This window comes from Macrobrachium nipponense, chromosome 15, assembly GCF_015104395.2.
Source record: "Macrobrachium nipponense isolate FS-2020 chromosome 15, ASM1510439v2, whole genome shotgun sequence".
Lineage (NCBI taxonomy): Eukaryota > Metazoa > Arthropoda > Malacostraca > Decapoda > Palaemonidae > Macrobrachium > Macrobrachium nipponense.
The window spans coordinates 18,599,267-18,624,268 of NC_087208.1; the positions used below are offsets into that span (position 1 = coordinate 18,599,267).

Genomic DNA, 25,002 nt, shown 5'->3' on the forward strand with positions numbered 1-25,002 from the left:
TTGTAAAAAAGCCCCGATCATTCATTCATTTTGTGCCAAAAGAAATTCTCGCGTGGGTGTTTTATGAAAAGACTTTCCAAACTTGTTTCATTATTAGCAGTTTTACTATTCATCCGCTCCTGGAAAAATCCACTGTAAAAGGGGAAATGACCATTAAGCTTCAAAAGCAATTTTGAGGAAAAGTGAGTTAAAGTTGTTTAACTGCTTTGTAGCTTTTGCATTCTTACGTAGAATTTAGATTTCGCGAATGATATACTGATTTCAGAAGTAAAATGAATGCATTACCCTTCAAAAAGGATTCATTTGATACGCTCTTATTCACAATTTTTATCTGCCAAAGCGATGTTAACGATAGAATTAAGTATAACTTTATTTTATTAAAACTTTGATAATTCTCAGTATATTTGTGCACTGCTTAGATATTATTATTTATAGATTTATTGTGCAAATCCGTTAATGCTGACCTTTATTTTATTTCAAAACAATAAACAAGCAGAAATTATTTCTAGCGGAAGGTTACATATCAAAATGATGGAAATTAATGCAACATGGCGTAGTTTATTGAAATTGCGTGATGACAAATTGCTAAAACATGAGACTCACAATTTCGAGACCTCCTGAAGCCTCTACGACATCAGTAGGATCACAGGAATTCTAAAACCAAACATTCGGTTAAAAAACACGAAAGAAGCCAATTCTTATTTTTCTCTGAGTATTAAACTGTGGTCCCTTTTCTAATGATTTAAACATTTTCCTTAACGAGATCAGGTTAATATTGCCATGAATCTCTCACGTAAATGGCCACATCGGTTTCTTCAAATCCTTAGACGGTTGGGTAGCAAGACTGGGTGGCAACACCGCAGTGGTTGTTCTTGTTCCTGGTGAGCTTCATGTATCCAGACTCACCCCAGCCGCTGCCCCACGAGTTCTTGATGATCCAGTAGTCGGAGCTTCCCTCGGTTCCGTAGCCAACGGCCAACACGGCATGATTGATGCCCTGAGGGTTGCAGTTTGGTTCGTAGTAGACACCTGCGGAGGGACAAAACACAGAATTGAAAAGCTATGAAATGTGCTTCTCTTATTTTCTATAGTCTGTTATTTTAGCAGCAAAATCACATGAGGAAAGTATAATATTTCTGAACAATTACGCATCTTCTAATTCTTACATATTATGATCGTGTGGGAATTAGAATTGCACTAAGTAAAGTGATTTAGGGAAGGAAGGAAGGCGAAAGAGACTCACCTGAGCTGTACAACTGGAAGGACAAGTGTCCAGCATCGACGCAGACACTGACTGGACCTTCGTCGTGGACAGCAGAGGCCTGAGTCACCTCATCGCCATAGGGGATGTTCGTGTATCCCCTCACAGTGGCAGCCACCTGAGATGAATCGAAGCGGCATATGTTGTCCTGGAAGATTCGTTCATTAACAATAAAAGGGATAATTGGAGACTTTTAACTTCTACACGACCTTAAAATATTAGTTTTGGCACTGAACTCAGTATTAAAGACACATTGTACCAGGAAAGACGACAACATTCAAGTAAGACTCACAATAGCCTCGTAAGGATAGGAAGACTCAGTCTGGCTTCCTCCGCAGGACTTGAGGTAATCGTAGGCCCATTGCACAACTCCTCCGTTGCAACCGCTGTTTTCCTTTGAGCAATCAACCAGCTGCTGTTCGGAGAGGCTTGGCAGACTTCCGGTTTTGATGAAATGTGCGCCTTCTAGAGCTCCAGTCTGTTGGGAGATTCGTGTTTCATAAGAAACCCGATGCGTTCCACTGTTCGGGAGTAAATTGCTTTGGCTTTTGTTTTGTCAGGGAGGCATTGCTTAATGAAGGGAAAATATATGAATAAAAGCAAAGGGCTCTTAAGCGACACTCACAGTAGAGAAGGACCAGCAGGATCCACACTGTCCCTGGTCCTTGACAGGAGTGACAGCTCCCTTGTTTCTCCAGTCAACATCGGCAGCTCTGGGGGCCTCAGGGAAGTGAGCGAATTCCATTCCCTCGGTGCTCTCCAGTTTCTGCAGACCAGTCATCTGGGCTACAAATTCCTCTGTGGTCTGTTAAGGCGAAGGGGATTTGGGAATATTAATAAACGAATGGTGGGAGGGCATTTTTGTTCATTTGAAAATAGAAATTGTCTTCAGCCTGTTCAAGGTGAATTATCTATATTGAATATACAAAAAGCAGAGAGATATGTATAGGTCTCTCTCTCTCTCTCTCTCTCTCTCTCTCTCTCTCTCTCTCTCTCTCTCTCTCTTACCAAGTCACCAAATCTGTTCATGGCGACGTTGAAGGTGACTAGGCCCTTTCGGAAGCGTTCATTGTGTTCTGCTACGAATTTAAGGTTGCTCTCGAAAATGGTCTTCCTGTAGAGCTCCTCCTTGGCGTTGGAGTAGGCCTTGCCATGGGTCAGCTGAAAGAAAGCAAATCTGGATGAGACATTATTTCCTTTTCTCTGTTGCGGATAAATAAAAATATAAACGATTGTCCCATATAAAGTTTAACGAGGTAATCACATGAATTTCTTTGTGATAAAGAAAATCGAAGTTCATTCAATTTTTCATATGAGCATACAAGAAAATATTACATTTAGCGTCAGTCTTTCAGATGTTTTTTTTAATGTATATTATGAAGCAAAAGTAATATTTTTCTCGTAAATGACTGGTCGCTATACTCCAAGACACGAATAAATGGTAAACAAGATCAGTGATGGTTCATGAAAGATCTGAAATGACATTCAGAGAGTTTTCTACAATGGCAGAGGCAGCTACTTTTGTAATATCATAAGTTAGACCTTTGAAGGCGGTTGGTAATTACTTTAGAGAAATTAGACACATATAGACATTTCAAGTGTTTAACAGAGAATACAATCTAGCGGATTAATAGGAATAACTTCTCTTCCCCCTCCAACTGACCTTGAAGCTTTCCCATGATTGGCTTGCGGCAGCGATGGCCAGACCACAGAGGAAGAGCAGCACTTTCATCTGCAAAGCAATATTGGTAGATAGAGATGTGAATGAACTAAGTACTAAAATCACCTTACTAGTGGCTAGTAAGACGCTGCCTCATCCTTTTCAGTTTTAAACCTTTATAACTCGGACTTGTCTCTCTAGTATGTTTTTTTGCTGTAAATATTACGTTAGACTGTTGATAAATGCAAGGTATGAACGAAAAAGTAGTCACTTTATTCCAGTAAAATATGAATCTGTTCAGAAACTTATTTTATACAAAACTAATAACCACTACTTTTGTTATTTTCCATGATGTGTCCTCATTCTTAGGAATGAGACAAAAAAGTCTGCCTCTGAAAAAGAGACTCCTCACATCTGAGGACAACAGGCTTAAGCAAATTATTACTAAATATATATATATTATATATATATATATATATATATATATCTATATATATATATATATATATATATATATATATATATATATATATATATATATATACATACTCACACACAGGTGTGTATGTATATAAAAATTCAACTCTGAATGAAAGCATCACATTAGTACTTGATGATGAGCAAAGTACCAAGTAATAAACGAAGAAAAGGAATGAGCTAGTAACGCACCTTTGCAGAAGTAAATTGGCAGGACCTGTGAGCCACTATTTATACGAAGAAACGTGCTGATACGCTATGTACTTTGCATCATGATTATTGCAGATTTGACACTGGATTTCCACCTGGTGACTTCTCAGGCACTGATAAAGAGTGCCTGTCGTGGGAATACATTCATGTCTTCATGAAGTTTAAAAAGAAAATACCAACAGTCCTCTAATTATCTGACCATGATACGGAACTGGACTGCTTTCAAGGTCACTACATATATACGTATGTGTGTATGTAATTTGAAATATAAATGTTATATCATTTTATTTGTCTACTATTTTCCGTCCTTACTGTAGCAGTGTCATTACTTGATTATAAATAGACGCTGTCAAGGCTTTTATAAAGAGCAATGTTCTCCATGACTGAGGCAATGCACGTTACATCATGTAGAAAATCTTATGGTGTAATGTACCCTCGAGCCTGTACCCTTACACAACGTTCCAATGAGAAACTTCACCCAAAAGTACACATAGATTCACGTCGTCTTCAACATGATAAACCGATAACTGTTTCGAGGACAAAGCGTTTCACTGATATTCTATCAGTGAATTCAATTTAATTTGCCCTAAGAACATCTCGCAAGTACTTGTAAACTCAAGAAAAAATTATCTTCGTCAAAATAACCCCAAACCTTTATCCTGTTTCTTCATCACCAGGACTTTCTCGTATTATTAGACATTAATCGTACTTGAACTGATATCAAGTATTATTATTATTATTATTATTATTATTATTATTATTATTATTATTATTATTATTATTATTATTATTATTATTATTATGAAACATATTCATATCGAACAAGCCCACAGGGGTCATTGACTTGACTAATTAAAAAAGAGAAAAATATTACCAATTACAAATAAATAAAAATGTAATGACCTTACCTTTTACTCTACAAGAAAATACATGACGCCATGTGATAGTAGTACACCTTAAAGCATACCTGGTCTACGCTACATAATTAGATGGCAGACGTTTTATTCTCCACCCTTCATTAGAGGCAGAACCTCAAAATATATCGGCGACAAAGGAGGGATCTGGGCAACCGGGAGAGAACTTTTCCACTTCGTATGATGCGTCTGGAGCCCTGAATAATCGTATTGACCATTTGAAATGGATAAAGCTAACATCCAAGAATAAAGGCAAGGAATAAGAGTGTCTTGCTGATATATTAGATGGTTTTTATGGCAATAAGCACAAAGGAACAAGTAACAGAAAACTTTTGTGTTCTGAAGTTCAGTAATGACACCAAATAAATGTCCTTTTTACTGCATAGCTTTAATGGGAATGCTGCATTGAGGAAAAGAAGTACAATGAAAAAGCAATAATAAAGCATACTTTTGCAATACCAGTGGATAACGATGCAATATTTGTTCTTCTTGCAGATAAAAGTCCTCCTCTTAGCTGGACAGATAACGAAAGTACCTAAATTTGAAAAAGATACGATAGAATTTAGGTAAACAAACATATCAAGAGCTGATGCAAATATGAATATCGGCATAGGAGTGCATTTACTGGATCATTTGCTTCAAAAGAAATACGTAAAATCTACGAAGGAGTCTGGTTTGTTTGGCCAGAATGAAAACTAACTCATTTCAGTTTTTTTTACACTTTTGAATTATCTAGGTCAGTCGTCTTTTGGAAAAGTAAATTTTTAATAAATACTTTCATTCGCTGTAAGGAAAATGGGCCTCCCTTTTCTACTGTCAACAGTTTTTGCCGTTTAGATGTTTGTCTGTGATGCGCTTTCATCTTCGCAATCTCTAGCGATAACTGGTTACGGGTACCAACCCTTCAAGATTGCTTCAGTAACATGGAACCTATCAGGATTCATAGCCTCTGTTGCATTTCTTCTTTGTGGTGTATTTCATATATATATATATATATATATATATATATATATATATATATATATATATATATATACATATATATATATATATATATATATATATATATATATATATATATATATATATATAGGTGTGTGTGTGTGTGTGTGTGCGTGCGTGCGTGTGTGCATATGCGTGCCTGTGCTGTGTGTGTTTCTGAAATACCGATACATATCAATTCAACGAATAGATATTCCATACATCTATGAAATTCCCGCCACCGGAAACTGCTATCTTTTGGAAATGACCTGACACTCTTTACCCTTTGCATGCGAAATCACCCAGATGTGCCTGTCAAAAAGACTCCAGATTTTCTCTGACGTCACTCATTTTGTAGGTATAAATAGCGGCCAGCCAACCATGATGCTTTACTCTTAGCAAGGTAAGTCTTGAGAAGTAATCATTGCTTTCCGGGTATAAGGCTCAGAGTGCCTATCTGGGGACACCTAGAACCTAGAACGGGAGGTTTTGTTATTTACAATGAGTTCTTTTCGAAAATAGTTCCTACATTCGAAGTTGTCCTTAAATTTTTATTAAGTAACCTTCGCGAAAAAAAATAGATATGTCGAGTTACTGGGCTTATGAAATCGAATGTTTCATGATCTTTGCATAATTTCTGTTCTGTTAAAATCCTCAAGGCTGATATGACTTGATCAATATTGCCAAAAGATGACGGAAAGGATTATTTGTAGATGTGTCGAGTATCTTGGGAAAACTGTGTTAGAGGCCATTCAATGATTCTCTTGAAATCTCCCGTTCAAGAAACATTTTCTCCACAACTCCTACGATTCTCTAATCCGAGACTTTCCGCAGATGAAATTCCTGCTCTTCCTCTGTGGTTTGGCCATCGCTGCCGCCAGTCAGTCATGGGAAAGCTTTAAGGTCAGTGTCTTACCCATTCAATGATTTACTTATTATGATTGATATATTTATAGATACAGAGGCTTTTAAAGCAAGATTTTAAACCAGATTATTTGATAGGTAGGTGGCTTAGTAAAGAAAAAAAAAAAAAAAAAAATGACTGAAAAATGTTATAGAAAGTCTTAGAGCATCTGGCATCCCGTAAAAGTAAATATCATGATTTTGTCACTAGGGCCATAAACCTTATTTTCATGTAACAAGAAGGAAATGAAGTGAATGAAATATAGCTTTTTGATAATATAGAAATAATTTACCATACAATGTATCTATCTCCTACACTATCACGATTTTTTAAATGATTTATCATCCACAAAAGAGGAAAAGAAATTTCACATCTAAATCTGTTCCAGCTGACCCATGGCAAGGCCTACTCCAACGCCAAGGAGGAGCTCTACAGGAAGACCATTTTCGAGAGCAACCTTAAATTCGTAGCAGAACACAATGAACGCTTCCGAAAGGGCCTAGTCACCTTCAACGTCGCCATGAACAGATTGGTGACTTGACGAGAAAGAGAGAGAGAGCGAGAGATGAGAGACTGGAGACGATAGAGAGAGAGAGAGAGAGAGAGAGAGAGAGAGAGAGAGAGAGAGACCTATACATATCTCTCTGCTTTTTGTATATTTATTATACATAATTCACCTTGAACAGGCTGAAAACAATTTCTATTTTCAAATGAACAAAATTTCCCTCCCACCATTCGTTTATTAATATTCCCAAATCCACTTCACCTTCACAGACCACAGAGGAGTTTGTAGCCCAGATGACTGGTCTGCAGAAACTGGAGAGCACCGAGGGAATGGAATTCGCTCACTTCCCTGAGGCCCCCAGAGCTGCCGATGTTGACTGGAGAAACAAGGGAGCTGTCACTCCTGTCAAGGACCAGGGACAGTGTGGATCCTGCTGGTCCTTCTCTACTGTGAGTGTCGCTTAAGAGCCCTTTGCTTTTATTCATATATTTTCCCTTCATTAAGCAATGCCTCCCTGACAAAACAAAAGCCAAAGCAATTTACTCCCGAACAGTGGAACGCATCGGGTTTCTTATGAAACACGAATCTCCCAACAGACTGGAGCTCTAGAAGGCGCACATTTCATCAAAACCGGAAGTCTGCCAAGCCTCTCCGAACAGCAGCTGGTTGATTGCTCAAAGGAAAACAGCGGTTGCAACGGAGGAGTTGTGCAATGGGCCTACGATTACCTCAAGTCCTGCGGAGGAAGCCAGACTGAGTCTTCCTATCCTTACGAGGCTATTGTGAGTCTTACTTGAATGTTGTTGTCTTTCCTGGTACAATGTGTCTTTAATACTGAGTTCAGTGCCAAAACTAATATTTTAAGGTCATGTAGAAGCTAAAAGTCTCTAATTATCCCTTTTATTGTTAATGAACGAATCTTCCAGGACAACATATGCCGCTTCGATTCATCTCAGGTGGCTGCCACTGTGAGGGGATACACGAACATCCCCTATGGCGATGAGGTGACTCAGGCCTCTGCTGTCCACGACGAAGGTCCAGTCAGTGTCTGCGTCGATGCTGGACACTTGTCCTTCCAGTTGTACAGCTCAGGTGAGTCTCTTTCGCCTTCCTTCCTTCCCTATATCACTTTGCTTAGTGCACTTCTAATTCCCACACGACCATAGTATGTAAGAATTAGTAACTGCGTAATTATTGAAAAATACAATACCTGCCTCATGTGATTTTGCTGCTAAAATAACAGACTATAGAAAATAAGAGAAACGCATTTCATAGTTTTTCAATTCTGTGTTTTGTCCCTCCGCAGGTGTCTACTACGAACCAAACTGCAACCCTCAGGGCATCAACCACGCCGTGTTGGCTGTTGGCTACGGAACCGAAGGCGGCTCCGACTACTGGATCATCAAGAACTCGTGGGGCAGCGGCTGGGGTGAGTCTGGATACATGAAGCTCACCAGGAACAAGAACAACCACTGCGGTGTTGCCACCCAGTCTTGCTACCCAACCGTCTAAGGATTCCAAGAAAGTCTGGTTGCTTTATTCCATGAAGAGTTATGAGTATACATCGACACCTTAACTCATAAGACCATAGCTTGATAATCATGTCTGGCTTTATAGCTTGTTTATAGAAAATAAAGTTGAATAGATTACATTATTCATTCATTTACATTTCACACCATTCACAGGAAATGGAATCCTACTATCTTACTGAGTCAAGTCTTCAGATTTCCTTCATTATTTAAACGGGAAGCAACTTTCTTGGAAAAGTTTTGTTTTCAGCACCAATTATTCTCCCCTCCGAGATAATAATAAATATTGGAGCCCTATTGTGCTTTAATGAATTTAGAAAGAAATTTTTTGAGTCGAATAAAACAAAGGAAAACGAAAAAATCTGAATTGACCCACTGGAGGAACTGCCCTGACTCTACTGAGGTCAACAATTCATATGGGCACTAATTCTTCTTCAAAATCACTGAAAGAATTTTCATTTCCACTTGGGACAGATGCCTCATAGAGAAGGCTTTCCTGTTTGTTCCTTACGGAGAAAAGTGAGCCTAGATGGAATATTGTTAATAGCAAAAAAAGGACAAGCACATCACGAATATTCACTTTAGAAGATCAGCACACACTTCAATCTTCGTCCCATTGATAATAATATATTTTTTGGTGTATTAGGACTGATAAAGATATCCCTTTCTTATCACAATTCCAAAAAATTATTTTCACCAAAATCAGAGGGATATTTTTTCAAAAAAACTAAACATAAAAAAACAGTAACAAGAGTTCATTAACTTTCAGCTTCTTCTTTATCCGTTCAGCAGCAACATGAAAGACGAACTCACTGCAGTCAGCTGCGTGGCAGTAAACCCATTACTTTACATCTCTCCTCCCTCTCTCTCCTCTCTCTCTCTCTCTCATACACACACCATTGCCCCCCTGTGCTCGCTTATAAGATTGTAATTACATTAACAAATAGAACTGCACCGACGTTCTTGGTTAATACATCGAACGGGCAAGAACAGAATAAGATTAAAGTTACAAAAATAAACAGCAAATCCTGAACTCCATCCTTTGCTTGCTTCTGAACAATTCTTTTTTTTTTTTTTGGCTTGTCCCTTTTTTTTGGTTTGTTTGATTGGCCCAATTTTGTGGCTGCCATTCGCCTCTCCCACTTTATCGAGGCGACTCTCCCGAAGTCTTGAATACTCTGCGTACTTTGCCATTCATTGATTATTGCCAGAGTTGAAAACTGGATTTTCACCTTTGGTGGACTTCCTCGGGCACTGATAAAGAGTGCCTTGTAGTTGGGGAAAGTCATTCCAGGACCCTTCATGAAGTTTACAAACGAAAATACCAACGGTCCTCTGATTAACACTCGACAATGTATCGAAACTGGGACTGCTTTCAAGGTTCACTTACTTATATAATCTGGTGGTGGTGTTTGAATTTGAAAAAAATAAAAAATGCCATATCATTTTATTTGTCTACTATTTTCCGTCTTTACTGTAGCAGTGTCATTACTTGATTATAAATGGACGCTGTCAAGGCTTTCATAAAGAGTAATATTCTCCATGACTGAGACACCACACGTTACATCATGTAGAAAATCTTATGGTGGAATGTACCCTCGAGCCTGTACCCTTACACAACGTTCCAATGAGAAACTTCACCCAAAAGTACACATAGATTCACGTCGTCTCCAACATGATAAACCGATAACTGCTTCGAGGACAAAGTGTTTCACTGATATTCTGTCAGTGATTTCAATTCCATTTGCACTAAGAACATCTCGCAAGTACTTGTAAACTCAAGAAAAAATTATCTTCGTCAAAGTAACCCCCAACCTTTACCCTGTTTCTTCATCACCAGGACTTTCTCGTATTAATAGAAACTAATCGTACTTGACTGATATAAATTTTTTTTTTTTTTTTTTTTTTTTTTTTTTTTGCTCTATTACAGTCCTCCAATTCGACTGGGTGGTATTTATTTGCACGTATCACCCTATCCGTTCTGATACCATAGTCCCAGAGGATCTTTGCCTGATCGTTTTCTACCACTCCCTCAGGTTGGTGCTCATTCCACTTATTACTGCAAGGTAGCTGATGTTTCTTGCACAGGCTCCAGTGGAAGGCTTTTGCCACTGAATCATGCCTCTTTTTGTACTGGTTCTGTGCAAGTGCCGGGCATTCGCTTGCTACGTGATTTATGGTTTCATTTTTCGTATTGCACTTCCTACATATGGGAGAGATGTTATTTCCGTCTATCGTTCTTTGAACATATCTGGTTCTTAGGGCCTGATCTTGTGCCGCTGTTATCATTCCTTCAGTTTCCTTCTTTAGCTCTCCCCTCTGTAGCCATTGCCATGTGTCATCGCTGTCTAGTTCTTTAGTCTGTCTCATGTATTGTGCGTGCATTGGTTTGTTGCGCCAGTCCTCTGTTCTGTCTGTCATTCTCCTGTCTCTGTATATTTCTGGGTCTTCGTCTACTTTTATTAGTCCTTCTTCCCATGCACTCTTTAGCCACTCGTCTTCACTGGTTTCAGATATTGCCCTAGTGCTCTGTTCTCGATGTTGACGCAGTCCTCTATACTTAGTAGTCCTCTCCCTCCTTCCTTTCGTGTTATGTATAGTCTGTCCGTATTTGCTCTTGGGTGTAGTGCTTTGTGTATTGTCATATGTTTCCTGGTTTTCTGATCTATGGTGCGGAGTTCTGCCTTCGTCCATTCCACTACTCCTGCGCTGTATCTGATTACTGGAACTGCCCATGTATTTATGGCATTTATCATATTTCCGGCTTTGAGTTTTGACTTGAGTATCGCCTTGAGTCTCTGCATATATTCTTTCCTGATCGTGTCCTTCATCTCTTGGTGTTTTATATCCCCTCCTTCCATTATTCCCAGGTATTTGTATCCTGTCTCATCTATGTGTTTGATGTTGCTCCCATCTGGTAGCTTTATCCCTTCAGTTCTCGTTACTTTGCCTTTTTGTTGGTTGACTAAGGCGCATTTTTCTATTCCAAACTCCATTATTATTATTATTATTATTATTATTATTATTATTATTATTATTATTATTATTATTATTATTATTATTATTATTATTATTATTATTACTATTATCACTAGTTATTATTATTATTGCAGAAGATGAAGCATATTCATATGGGAAAATGCCACGAGGGTCATTGACTGGAAACATTCAAGCCACCAAAAAGATATAGTGTTTCTTTAAGAAGGAATGTAAGAGGAAGTTAAAAGGGTAAAAAAATACTGAAAGAAAAGGAGACCCCCACTAAGTAAAAAAAGTAAATAAAATTAAATTCCAATTAACAAATAAAAAAAGAAAAAATGTAAATGACCTTACCTTTTACTCTACAAAAAAGAAAATACATGACGCCAATGTGCTAGTAAGTACACCTTAAAGCATACCTTGGTCTACCGCTACCTAATTATATGGCAGACTTTTATTCTCCACCCTTGCATTAGAGGCAGAACCTCAAAATATTATCGGCAACTAAAGGAGGGATCCTGGGCTGTCAACCGGAGAGAACTTTTTTTCCCACTTCGTAATGATGCGTCTGGGAGCCCTGTTAAAATAATCGTATTTGTACCCATTTGAAATGGATGAAGCTTAACATCCTGAAATAAAGGGGCCCAAGGAATAGAGTGTCTTGCTGATATATTAGATGGTTTTTATGGCAATAAGCACAAAGGAACAAATTAACAAAAAGAAAACTTTTTTGTGTTCTGAAGTTCAGTAAATGACACCAAATAAACTGTCCTTTTTACTGCATAGCTTTTAATGGGAATGCTGCAGTTGAGGAAAAGAAGTACAATGAAAAAGCAATATAAACAAGCATACTTTTGCAATACCAGTTGGGATACGATGGCATATTTTTTGTTCTTCTTTGCCAGATAAAAGTCCCTCCCTTCTTAGCTTGGAACAGATAACGAATGGTACCTTAAATTTGAAAAGAAATACTATAGAATTTTAGGTGTCAACTAAACATTCAATAGCTGATTCAAATTTATGAATATTCGGCATAAAGATGGCATTTACTGGATCATTTTGCTTCAAAAGAAATACGTAAAATCTGCGAAGGAGTCTGGTTTGGTTGTTTGGGCCAGAATGAAAACTAACCTCATTTCGTTTTTTTTTTATACTTTTGAATTGTATCTATGGTCAGTCGTCTTTTTGGGAAAAGTACATTTTTTGATAAATACCTTTATTCATTGCGCTGTAAAGGAACTGGGCCCTTCTTAACTGTCAACAGTTTTTGCCGTTTAGATTTTTGTTTGTCTGTGATGGCTGCTTTCATCTTCACAATCCTCTAGCGATAAATTTTCTTCTTTGTGGATGTTATCATATATATTATATATATAATATCTATATATATATACATAAAATATTATATATAAAATAATATATAATGGATTATTATAATTATATAAATAAATATGTGTTGTATGTGCATATGCGGTGTTCTGTGTTGGTGGTTGGTGTTGACTGAAATACCTCCGATTACACATTATCCAATTCAACGCTAAGAATATTCATACAATTTCATATGAAATTCCCACCACCGAAACTGCTATTCTTTGGAAAATATCCGTGACACTCTTTACCCTTTGGCATGGCGAAATCACCCAGATGTGCCTGTCAAAAAAGACTTCCAGATTTTCTCTGATCGTCACTCATTTTTGTAGGTTAAATAAATACGCCAGCCAACCATTGATGCTTTACTCTTTAGCAAACGGTAAGTTTCTTGAGAAGTAATCATTGCACTTTCCGGGTATAAGGCTCAGAGTGCCTATCTGGGGAACACCTAAGGAACCTAAACGGGAACGGGGGTTTTGTTTATTTACAATGAGTTCTTTTCGAAAAATAGTTCCTGACATTCGGAAGTTGTCCTTAAACAATTTTTATTAAGGTAACCTTCGCGAAAAAAAAATTAGATTATGTTCGAGTTTACTGGGCTTATGAAATCGCAATGTTTTCATGATCTTTGCATAATTTCTGTTCTGCTTAAAATCATCAAGGCTGATATGACTTGATCAATCTTGCCAAAAGATGACGGAAAGGATTGATTTATTTGTAGATGTGAATCGAGTATCTTGGGGAAAACTGTGTTAGAGGCCATTTCAAATGAATTTCTCTTGAAAATCCCTCCCGTTCCAAAAAGAAACATTTTTCCCTCCAACAACTCCTACGATTCTTCTAATCCGAGACTTTCGCGCAGATGAAATTCCTGCTTTCTTCCTCTGTGGTTTGGCCATCCGCTGCCGCCAGTTCAGTCATGGAAAGCTTTAAGGTCAGGTGTCTTACCCATTCCAATATTTACTTATTTATGATTTGAGTATTATTTATAGGATTACAGAGGCTTTTAAAGCAAGATTTTTAACCAGGAAATTTTATTGCATTAGGTAGTGGCTAGTTAAAGAAAAATGACTGAAAAATGTTATAGAAAGTCTTTTAGAGTATCTGGCATCCCGTAAAAGTAAATATCATGATTTTGTCACTAGGGCCATAAACCTTATTTTCATGTAACAAGAATGAAATGAAGTGAATGAAATATAGCTTTTTTGATATATAGAAATAATTTACCATACAATGATCTTATCTCCTACACTATCACGATTTTTTAAATGATTTATCATACACAAAAGAGGAAAAGAAATTCACATCTAAATCTGTTCCAGCTGACCCATGGCAAGGCCTACTCCAACGCCAAGGAGGAGCTCTACAGGAAGACCATTTTCGAGAGCAACCTTAAATTCGTTGCAGAACACAATGAACGCTTCCGAAAGGGCCTAGTCACCTTCAAACGTCGCCATGAACAGATTTGGTGACTTGGTTAAGAGAGAGAGAGAGAGAGAGAGAGAGAGGAGAGAGAGAGAGAGAGAGAGAGAGGACCTACATATCTCTCTGCTTTTTTGTATATTTTATACATAATTCGCCTTGAACAGGCTGAAAACAATTTCTATTTTCAAATGAACAAAATTTCCCTCCCACCATTCGTTTATTAATATTCCCAAATCCACTTCACCTTCACAGACCACAGAGGAGTTTGTAGCCCAGATGGGACTGGTCTGCAGAAAACTGGAGAGCACCGAGATTGAATGGGCTTCGCTCACTTCCCTGAGGCCCCAAAGAGCTGCCGATGTTGACTGAGAAACAAGGGAGCTGTCACTCCTGTCAAGGACCAGGGACAGTGTGGATCCTGCTGGTCCTTCTCTACTGTGAGTGTCGCTTAAGAGCCCTTTGCTTTTATTCATATATTTTTCCTTCATTAAGCAATTGCCTCCCTGACAAAACAAAAGCCAAAGCAATTTAACCCCCCGAACAGTGGAACGCATCGGGTTCTTATGAAACACGAATCTCCCAACAGACTGAGCTCTAGAAGGCGCACCATTTCATCAAAACCGGAAGTCTGCCAAGCCTCCCGAACAGCAGCTGGTTGATTGCTCAAAGGAAAACAGCGGTTGCAACGGAGGAGTTGTGCAATGGGCCTACGATTACCTCAAGTCCTGCGGAGGAAGCCAGACTGAGTCTTCTATCCTTACGAGGGCTATGTGAGTCTTACTTGAATGTTGTGTCTTTCCTGGTACAATGTGTTTTAATACTGAGTTCAGTGCCAAAAACTAATATTTAAGGTCATGTAGAAAGCTAAAAGTCTCTAATTATCCCTTTTATTGTTAATGAAACCGAATCTTCCAGGACATATATGCCGCTTCGATTCATCTCAGGTGGCTGCCCACTGTGAGGGGATACACGAACATCCCCTATGGCGATGAGGTGACTCAGGCCTCTGCTGTCCACGACGAAGGTCAGTCAGTGTCTGCGTCGATGCTGGACACTTGTCCTCCAGTTGTACAAGCTGGTGAGTCTTTCTTTCGCCTTCTTCCTTCCCCTATATCACTTTGCTTAGTGCACTTCTAATTTCCACACGACCATAGTATGTAAGAATTAGTAACTGCGTAATTATGAAAAATACAATACATGCCCCATGTGATTTTGCTGCTAAAATAACAGACTATAGAAAATAAGAGAAACGCATTTCATAGTTTTTCAATTCTGTGTTTTGTCCCTCCGCAGGTGTCTACTACGAACCAAACTGCAACCCTCAGGGCATCAACCACGCCGTGTTGGCTGTTGGCTACGGAACCGAAGGCGGCTCCGACTACTGGATCATCAAGAACTCGTGGGGCAGCAGCTGGGGTGAGTCTGGATACATGAAGCTCACCAGGACACGAACAACCACTGCGGTGTTGCCACCCAGTCTTGCTACCCAACCGTCTAAGGATTCCTAAGAAAGTCTGGTTGCTTTATTCATGAAGAGTTATGAGTATACATCGACACCGTAACTCATAAGACCATAGCTTGATAAATCATGTCGGCTTTATAGCTTGTTTATAGAAAATAAAGTTGAATAGATTACATTATTCATTCATTTACATTTCACACCATTCACAGGAAATGGAATCCTACTATCTTACTGAGTCAAGTCTTCAGATTTCCTTCATTATTTAAACGGGAAGCAACTTTCTTGAAATTTATTTCAGCACCAATTATCTACCCCTCAGATATATAAATATTGGAGCCCTATTGTGCTTTAATGAATTTAGAAGAATTTTTGAGTGAATAAAACAAAGAAAACGAAAATCTGAATGACCCTGGAGGAACTGCCTGACTCTACTGAGTCACAATCATATGGGCACTAATTCTTCTTCAAATCACTGAAGAATTTCATTTCCACTTGGGACAGATGCCTCATAGAGAAGCGGTTTGTTCCTTACGGAGAAAAGTGAGCCTAGATGGAATATTGTTAATAGCAAAAAAAGGACAAGCACATCACGAATATTCACTTTAGAAGATCAGGCAAAACACACTTCCAAAAACTCTTCGGTCCCATTGATAATAATCTACATTTTTTGGTTTTTGGTGTATTAGGACTGATAAAGAATCCCGTTCCCCTTCCCTTATCACAAATTCCAAAAAATTATTTTCCACCAAAATCAAAGGGAGGGAATTTTAATTTTTCAAAAAAAACTAAACATAAAAACAGTGTAACAAGCGTTCATTAACTTTCAGCCTTCTTCTTTATCCGTTCAGTCAGCAACATGAAGACTAAACTCACTGCCAGTCAGCTGCGTGGCATGTAAAACCCATTACTTTACTCTCTCTCCCCCCCCCCCCCTCTCTCTCTCTCTCTCTCTCTCTCTCTCTCTCTCTCTCTCTCTCTCTCTCTCTCATACACACACACATGCGCTCGCTTATAAGATTGTAATACATACAAATGAACTGCACCGACTTCTTGGTTATACATCGAACGGGCAAGAAGAATAGATAAAGTACAAAATAACAGCAATCCTACTCCATCCTTTGCTTGCTTCTGAACAATTCTTTTTTTTTTTGCTTTCCTTTTTTTTGATGCCCAATTTTGATGCTCATTCGCCTCTCACTTATCGAGAGACTCCTCCCGAAGTCTTGAATACTCTGCGTACTTTGCATCATGATTATTGCAGAGTTGAAACTGGATTTTCACCTTGGTGACTTCTCTGGCACTGATAAAGAGTGCCTGTCGTGGGAATTCATTCAGACCTTCATGAAGTTTACAAAGAAAATACCAACGGTCCTCTGATTAACTGACAATGATACGAAACTGGACTGCTTTCAAGGTCACTACTTATATATCTGTGTGTGTGTAATTTGAATAAAAAATGCCATATCATTTTATTTGTCTACTATTTTCCGTCTTTACTGTAGCAGTGTCATTACTTGATTATAAATGGACGCTGTCAAGGCTTTCATAAAGAGTAATATTCTCCATGACTGAGACACCACACGTTACATCATGTAGAAAATCTTATGGTGGAATGTACCCTCGAGCCTGTACCCTTACACAACGTTCCAATGAGAAACTTCACCCAAAAGTACACATAGATTCACGTCGTCTCCAACATGATAAACCGATAACTGCTTCGAGGACAAAGTGTTTCACTGATATTCTGTCAGTGAATTCTATTCCATTTGCCCTAAGAACATCTCGCAAGTACTTGTAAACTTAAGAAAAAATTATCTTCGTCAAAGTAACCCCAAACCTTTACCCTGTTTCTTCATCACCAGGACTTTCTCGTATTAATAGAAACTAATCGTACTTGAACTGATATAAATTTTTTTTTTTTTTTTTTTTTTTTTTTGCTCTATTACAGTCCTCCAATTCGACTGGGTGGTATTTATTTGCACGTATCACCCTATCCGTTCTGATACCATAGTCCCAGAGGATCTTTGCCTGATCGTTTTCTATCACTCCCTCAGGTTGGTGCTCGTTCCACTTATTACTGCAAGGTAGCTGATGTTTCTTGCACAGGCTCCAGTGGAAGGCTTTTGCCACTGAATCATGCCTCTTTTTGTACTGGTTCTGTGCAAGTGCCGGGCATTCGCTTGCTACGTGATTTATGGTTTCATTTTTCGTATTGCACTTCCTACATATGGGAGAGATGTTATTTCCGTCTATCGTTCTTTGAACATATCTGGTTCTTAGGGCCTGATCTTGTGCCGCTGTTATCATTCCTTCAGTTTCCTTCTTTAGCTCTCCCCTCTGTAGCCATTGCCATGTGTCATCGCTGTCTAGTTCTTTAGTCTGTCTCATGTATTGTGCGTGCATTGGTTTGTTGCGCCAGTCCTCTGTTCTGTCTGTCATTCTCCTGTCTCTGTATATTTCTGGGTCTTCGTCTACTTTTATTAGTCCTTCTTCCCATGCACTCTTTAGCCACTCGTCTTCACTGGTTTTCAGATATTGCCCTAGTGCTCTGTTCTCGATGTTGACGCAGTCCTCTATACTTAGTAGTCCTCTCCCTCCTTCCTTTCGTGTTATGTATAGTCTGTCCGTATTTGCTCTTGGGTGTAGTGCTTTGTGTATTGTCATATGTTTCCTGGTTTTCTGATCTATGGTGCGGAGTTCTGCCTTCGTCCATTCCACTACTCCTGCGCTGTATCTGATTACTGGAACTGCCCATGTATTTATGGCATTTATCATATTTCCGGCTTTGAGTTTTGACTTGAGTATCGCCTTGAGTCTCTGCATATATTCTTTCCTGATCGTGTCCTTCATCTCTTGGTGTTTTATATCCCCTCCTTCCATTATTCCCAGGTATTTGTATCCTGTCTCATCTATGTGTTTGATGTTGCTCCCATCTGGTAGCTTTTATCCCTTCAGTTTCTCGTCACTTTGCCTTTTTGTTGGTTGACTAAGGCGCATTTTTCTATTCCAAACTCCATTATTATTATTATTATTATTATTATTATTATTATTATTATTATTATTATTATTATTATTATTATTATTATTATTATTATTATTATTATTACTATTATCATTATTATTATTATTATTCAGAAGATGAAGCATATTCATATGGAAAATGCCACGAGGGTCATTGACTGGAAATTCAAGCCACCAAAGAATATAGTGTTCTTTAAGAAGAAGTAAGAGGAAGTTAAGGGAAATACTGAAAGAAAAGACCCCACTAATTAAAAAAGATAAAGAAAATTACCAATTAACAAATAGAAAAAATGTAATGACCTTACCTTTTACTCTACAAGAAAATACATGACGCCATGTGATAGTAGTACACCTTAAAGCATACCTGGTCTACGCTACATAATTAGATGGCAGACGTTTTATTCTCCACCCTTCATTAGAGGCAGAACCTCAAAATATATCGGCGACAAAGGAAGGATCTGGGCAACCGGGAGAGAGCTTTTTCACTTGATATGATGCGTCTGGAGCCCTGAATAATCGCATTGACGATATGAAATGGATAAAGCTAACATCCAAGAATAAAGGCAAGGAATAAGAGTGTCTTGCTGATATATTAGATGGCTCATTAAAAACGGCAAAAAAATGGTTTTTATGGCAATAAGCACAAAGGAACAAATAATTGAAAACTTTTGTGTTCTGAAGTTCAGTAATGACACCAAATAAATGTCCTTTTTACTGCATAGCTTTAATGGGAATGCTGCATTGAGGAAAAGAAGTACAATGAAAAAGCAATTATAAAGCATACTTTTGTAATACCAGTGGATAACGATGCAATATTTGTTCTTCTTGCAGATAAAAGTCCTCTTCTTAGCTGGACAGGTAACGAAAATGAGCTACATTTGAAAAAGATACAATAGAATTTAGATAAACAAACATATCAAGAGCTGATGCAAATATGAATATCGGCATAGGAGTGCATTTACTGGATCATTTGCTTCAAAAGAAATACGTAAAATCTACGAAGGAGTCTGGTATGTTTGTAGGTCAGTCGTCTTTTACAAAAGCAAATTTTTAATAAATTCTTTCATTCGCTGTAAGGAAAATGGGCCTCCCTTTTCTACTGCCAACAGTTTTTGCCGTTTAGATGTTTGTGTGTGATGCGCTTTCATCTTTGCAATCTCTAGCGATAACTTGTTACGGGTACCAACCCTTCAAGATTGCTTCAGTAACACAGAACCTATCAGGATTCATAGCCTCTGTTGCATTTCTTTTTTGTGGTGTATTTCATAAATAAATATATATATATATATATATATATATATATATATATATATATATGTGTGTGTGTGTGTGTGTGTGTGTGTGTGTGTGTGTGTGCATGTATGAATCATATATATATATATATATATATATATATATATAAATATATATATACATATATTCATATACATTTATATATATATATATATATATATATATATATATATATATATATATATTATATATGTATATATATATATATATATATGTGTGTGTGTGTGTGTGTGTGTGCGTGTGTGTGTGTATATATATATATATATATATATATATATATATATATATATATATATATATATATGTTGATAACACTTTTATATTATTCAAGGAGCCTTGTCAAAGTGAGATATTTTTGGAACATATCAATAATCAACATCGAAATATAAAGTTTACCATGGAAAAAGAAAACGACAATTGTCTACCCTTTCTGGATATTAATGTAAGCAGAGATAATGGTGATTTTACAACATCTGTGTATCGGAAAAAGACATATACTGGACTTGCTAATAACTTCTATAGCTCATGCTTTAAGAATTTTAAACTAAACTCCATATATACTTTAGTTTATAGGGCTCTTCGATATTCTTCGAGTTGGTCTCTTTTTCATAGTGAGATTTTGTGTTTAATCAATTTTTTTTCACAGAATTCTTATCCAAAAAACTTGGTTTTTAAAGTCATTAACAGGCTGTTGTCACAACACTTCTCCATTCCGACACCCTCTTATAATGTCCCAGAGAAAAATATTTTTGCCACAATCCCGTTTATTTCGGACAACAACTTTGCAACCAAACTTAAGCAAATAATTGAAAATGAATTTGGATGCCTTAATATTCAATTAATTCTAATCATTCCTCTCAAGATTGGCGTATTCTTTAGCTACAAGGACAAACTGCAGACCTTCATGAGGTCCAACATTATTTATAAATTCAAGTGCCCGGGATGCCCCGGTATTTATGTTGGATCTTGTCGCAGGTTACTGCAGTTGAGATATTGTAGCCATATGGGATACAGTTATAGGACGGGCCAGAAACTGAGTAAACCCGAATTTTCTAATATAACGAACCATGCCTCTATATGTAAAATTGAAGTCAACAAAAAGCATTTCTCCATTATTGGTGGTACGAGCCATAGTGATTACTTAACTACCCTTGAGTCATTATACATCAAACGGCTTGTTCCTTCTTTAAACTCTAACGTTTCCGCCTCTCCTCTTTATCTCGCATAACTGAAGTCGTAGGTTGGTGTCAAATCTTGGTCATTTGTTCTTCTCCTTCTCCTCTGAATGGTTTGGTGAGCGCTGGGTCTTTTTCACTGTAGCCTTTTTATATAATGTTAATTTTTAAAAGTTTTTAATAATAACCTCTTTTTTGTCTCAATATTTTTTAACTGGTTTTTGTAAATTTTAATTAGTTTTATGTTATATATACAGATTGAAAATGCACATAGAACATGTGCGAAACGTTTCGTTTGAATAAAACTACCTTGGCCTCTGATGTGTGTTATGACTGCTGTATATATATATATATATAGCTATATATATATATATATAAACTATATCTATATATATAATTATATATATAATATATATATATATATATATATAATATAAAACTATATGTTATAATATATATATATAATTTTTAATAATATAATATATTATATATAATATATATATTATATATATATAATTATTGTATTAAATATATATGTGTGTGTGTGTGTGTGTCTGTGTGCATATGCGTGTCTGTGTCTGTGTGTGTTCTGAAATACCGATACACATATCATTTCAACAAATAAATATTCATACAATCATATGAAATTCCCACCACCGAAACTGCTATCTTTGGAAATACCTGACACTCTTTACCCTTTGCATGCGAAATCACCCAGATGTGCCTGTCAAAAAGACTGCAGGTTTTCTCTGACGTCACTCATCCTGTAGGTATAAATAGCGGCCAGCCAACCATGATGCTTTACTCTTAGCAAGGTAAGTCTTGAGAAGTAATCATTGCTTTCCGGGTATGAGGCTCAGAGTGCCTATCTGGGGACACCTAGAATAGAACCTAGAACGGAAGTTTTGTTATTATAATGGGTTCTTTTCGAAACTAGTTCCTACATTCGAAGTTGTCCTTAAATTTTTATAAAGTAACCTTCGCGAAAAAAAATAGATATGTCGAGTTACTGGGCTTATGAAATCGAATGTCTCATGATCTTTGCATAATTTCTGTTCTGTTAAAATCCTCAAGGCTGATATGACTTGATCAATATTGCCAAAAGATGACGGAAAAGATTATTTGTAGATAGGTCGAGTTTCTTGGGAAAACTGTGTTAGAGGCCATTCAATGATTCTCTTGAAATCTCCCGTTCAATAAACATTTTCTCCACAACTACGATTCTCTAATCCGAGACTTTCCGCAGATGAAATTCCTGCTCTTCCTCTGTGGTTTGGCCATCGCTGCCGCCAGTCAGTCATGGGAAAGCTTTAAGGTCAGTGTCTTACTCATCCAATGCTTTACTTATTATGATTGATATATCTGTAGATACAGAGGCTTTTAAAGCAAGATTTTAACCAGAATTATTGATAGGTAGTGGCTAGTAAAGAAAATGACTGAAAAATGTTATAGAAAGTCTTAGAGCATCTGGCATCCCGTAAAAGTAAATATCATGATTTTGTCACTAGGGCCATAAACCTTATTTTCATGTAACAAGAAGGAAATGAAGTGAATGAAATATAGCTTTTTGATAATATAAAAATAACTTACCATACAATGTATCTATCTCCTACACTATCACGATTTTTTAAATGATTTATCATCCACAAAAGAGGAAAAGAAATTTCACATCTAAATCTGTTCCAGCTGACCCATGGCAAGGCCTACTCCAACGCCAAGGAGGAGCTCTACAGGAAGACCATTTTCGAGAGCAACCTTAAATTCGTAGCAGAACACAATGAACGCTTCCGAAAGGGCCTAGTCACCTTCAACGTCGCCATGAACAGATTTGGTGACTTGGTAAGAGAGAGAGAGAGGAGAGAGAGAGAGAGACCTATACATATCTCTCTGCTTTTTGTATATTCATTATAGATAATTCACCTTGAACAGGCTGAAAACAATTTCTATTTTCAAATGAACAAAATTCCCTCCCACCATTCGTTTATTAATATTCCCAAATCCACTTCGCCTTAACAGACCACAGAGGAATTTGTAGCCCAGATGACTGGTCTGCAGAAACTGGAGAGCACCGAGGGAATGGAATTCGCTCACTTCCCTGAGGCCCCCAGAGCTGCCGATGTTGACTGGAGAAACAAGGGAGCTGTCACTCCTGTCAAGGACCAGGGACAGTGTGGATCCTGCTGGTCCTTCTCTACTGTGAGTGTCGCTTAAGAGCCCTTTGCTTTTATTCATATATTTTCCCTTCATTAAGCAATGCCTCCCTGACAAGAGAAAAGCCAAAGCAATTTACTCCCGAACAGTGGAACGCATCGGGTTTCTTATGAAACACGAATCTCCCAACAGACTGGAGCTCTAGAAGGCGCACATTTCATCAAAACCGGAAGTCTGCCAAGCCTCTCCGAACAGCAGCTGGTTGATTGCTCAAAGGAAAACAGCGGTTGCAACGGAGGAGTTGTGCAATGGGCCTACGATTACCTCAAGTCCTGCGGAGGAAGCCAGACTGAGTCTTCCTATCCTTACGAGGCTATTGTGAGTCTTACTTGAATGTTGTCGTCTTTCCTGGTATAATGTGTCTTTAATACTGAGTTCAGTGCCAAAACTAATATTTTAAGGTCATGTAGAAGCTAAAAGTCTCTAATTATCCCTTTTATTGTTAATGAACGAATCTTCCAGGACAACATATGCCGCTTCGATTCATCTCAGGTGGCTGCCACTGTGAGGGGATACACGAACATCCCCTATGGCGATGAGGTGACTCAGGCCTCTGCTGTCCACGACGAAGGTCCAGTCAGTGTCTGCGTCGATGCTGGACACTTGTCCTTCCAGTTGTACAGCTCAGGTGAGTCTCTTTCGCCTTTCTTCCTTCCCTAAATCACTTTACTTAGTGCAATTCTAATTCCCACACGACCATAATAAGTAAGAATTAGTAGCTGCGTAATTATTCAAAAATATTATACTTGCCTCATGTTATCTTGCTGCTAAAATAACAGACTATAGGAAATAAGAGATGCGCATTTCATAGCTTTTCAATTCTGTGTTTTGTCCCTCCGCAGGTGTCTACTACGAACCAAACTGCAACCCTCAGGGCATCAACCACGCCGTGTTGGCTGTTGGCTACGGAACCGAAGGCGGCTCCGACTACTGGATCATCAAGAACTCGTGGGGCAGCAGCTGGGGTGAGTCTGGATACATGAAGCTCACCAGGAACAAGAACAACCACTGCGGTGTTGCCACCCAGTCTTGCTACCCAACCGTCTAAGGATTCGAAGAAAGTCTGGTTGCTTTATTCCATGAAGAGTTATGAGTATACATCGACGCCTTAACTCATAAGACCTTAGCTTGATAATCATGTCTGGCTTTATATCTTGTTTATGAAAAATAAAGTGGAATCGATTACATTATTCATTCATTTACATTTCACTCCATTCATTGAAAATGGAATCCTACTATCTTACTGAGTCAAGTCTTAGGATTTCTTTCATTATTTAAACGGGAAGCAACTTTTCTGAACTTTATTTCAGCACCAATTATCTACCCGTCAGATGTATAAATATTGGAGCCCTATTGTGCTTTACTGACTTTAGAAGAATTTTTGAGTGAATAAAACAAAGAAAACGAAAATCTGAATGACCCTGGAGGAAACGCCTGGCTCTAAGTCACAATCATATGGACACTAATTCTTCTTCAAAACTCTGAAGAATTTCATTTCCACTTGGGACAGATGCCTCTTAGAGAAGCGGTTTGTTCCTTGTGGAGAAAACTGAGCCTAGATGGAATATTGTTAATAGCACAAAAAGGACACATGAATATTCACTTTAGAAGATTAGCACACACTTCA

General features: G+C 37.8%; 3 protein-coding genes and 1 long non-coding RNA gene across 4 annotated transcripts; 3 read left to right on the top strand and 1 right to left on the bottom strand.

The window, feature by feature from the left end:
• Positions 1-691: 691 nt before the first annotated feature.
• On the bottom strand, positions 692-3,080 carry LOC135227012 (digestive cysteine proteinase 2-like). The gene is made up of 6 exons (XM_064266776.1): positions 2,925-3,080; positions 2,270-2,422; positions 1,887-2,066; positions 1,554-1,739; positions 1,244-1,409; positions 692-1,029 (listed from the first exon to the last, which is right to left on the bottom strand). The coding sequence occupies exons 1-6, from the start codon at positions 2,991-2,993 to the stop codon at positions 824-826; spliced, it is 960 nt and encodes a 319-aa protein (XP_064122846.1). The 5' UTR covers positions 2,994-3,080; the 3' UTR covers positions 692-823.
• Positions 3,081-6,248: 3,168 nt separating this feature from the next.
• On the top strand, positions 6,249-8,561 carry LOC135227018 (digestive cysteine proteinase 2-like). The gene is made up of 6 exons (XM_064266783.1): positions 6,249-6,406; positions 6,796-6,939; positions 7,182-7,361; positions 7,509-7,694; positions 7,839-8,004; positions 8,219-8,561. Exons 1-6 carry the CDS (start codon positions 6,338-6,340, stop codon positions 8,422-8,424), a joined length of 951 nt encoding a protein of 316 aa, XP_064122853.1. The 5' UTR covers positions 6,249-6,337; the 3' UTR covers positions 8,425-8,561.
• A 5,128-nt stretch (positions 8,562-13,689) lies between these two features.
• LOC135226786 (uncharacterized) lies at positions 13,690-14,509 on the top strand. The gene is made up of 3 exons (XR_010317279.1): positions 13,690-13,722; positions 14,111-14,264; positions 14,466-14,509. It is a non-coding gene; the product is annotated as an uncharacterized LOC135226786 (long non-coding RNA).
• Positions 14,510-22,321: 7,812 nt separating this feature from the next.
• LOC135227016 (digestive cysteine proteinase 2-like) lies at positions 22,322-24,560 on the top strand. The gene is made up of 6 exons (XM_064266780.1): positions 22,322-22,479; positions 22,851-23,003; positions 23,181-23,360; positions 23,508-23,693; positions 23,838-24,003; positions 24,218-24,560. Exons 1-6 carry the CDS (start codon positions 22,411-22,413, stop codon positions 24,421-24,423), a joined length of 960 nt encoding a protein of 319 aa, XP_064122850.1. The 5' UTR covers positions 22,322-22,410; the 3' UTR covers positions 24,424-24,560.
• The last annotated feature ends 442 nt before the right edge of the window (positions 24,561-25,002 follow it).

What these genes read in the sequence shown, in the direction of transcription:
- LOC135227012 (XM_064266776.1), bottom strand. Translation starts at nt 2,993, where the DNA reads ATGAAAGTGCTGCTCTTCCTCTGTGGTCTGGCCATCGCTGCCGCAAGC. An exon ending in CCTGCTGGTCCTTCTCTACT is followed by an intron (nt 1,740 to 1,886) that starts GTGAGTGTCGCT and finishes ATCTCCCAACAG; the next exon opens with ACTGGAGCTCTAGAAGGCGC. An exon ending in CCTATCCTTACGAGGCTATT is followed by an intron (nt 1,410 to 1,553) that starts GTGAGTCTTACT and finishes CGAATCTTCCAG; the next exon opens with GACAACATATGCCGCTTCGA.
- LOC135227018 (XM_064266783.1), top strand. Translation starts at nt 6,338, where the DNA reads ATGAAATTCCTGCTCTTCCTCTGTGGTTTGGCCATCGCTGCCGCCAGT. An exon ending in ACGTCGCCATGAACAGATTG is followed by an intron (nt 6,940 to 7,181) that starts GTGACTTGACGA and finishes TCACCTTCACAG; the next exon opens with ACCACAGAGGAGTTTGTAGC. An exon ending in CCTATCCTTACGAGGCTATT is followed by an intron (nt 7,695 to 7,838) that starts GTGAGTCTTACT and finishes CGAATCTTCCAG; the next exon opens with GACAACATATGCCGCTTCGA.
- LOC135227016 (XM_064266780.1), top strand. Translation starts at nt 22,411, where the DNA reads ATGAAATTCCTGCTCTTCCTCTGTGGTTTGGCCATCGCTGCCGCCAGT. An exon ending in TGAACAGATTTGGTGACTTG is followed by an intron (nt 23,004 to 23,180) that starts GTAAGAGAGAGA and finishes TCGCCTTAACAG; the next exon opens with ACCACAGAGGAATTTGTAGC. An exon ending in CCTATCCTTACGAGGCTATT is followed by an intron (nt 23,694 to 23,837) that starts GTGAGTCTTACT and finishes CGAATCTTCCAG; the next exon opens with GACAACATATGCCGCTTCGA.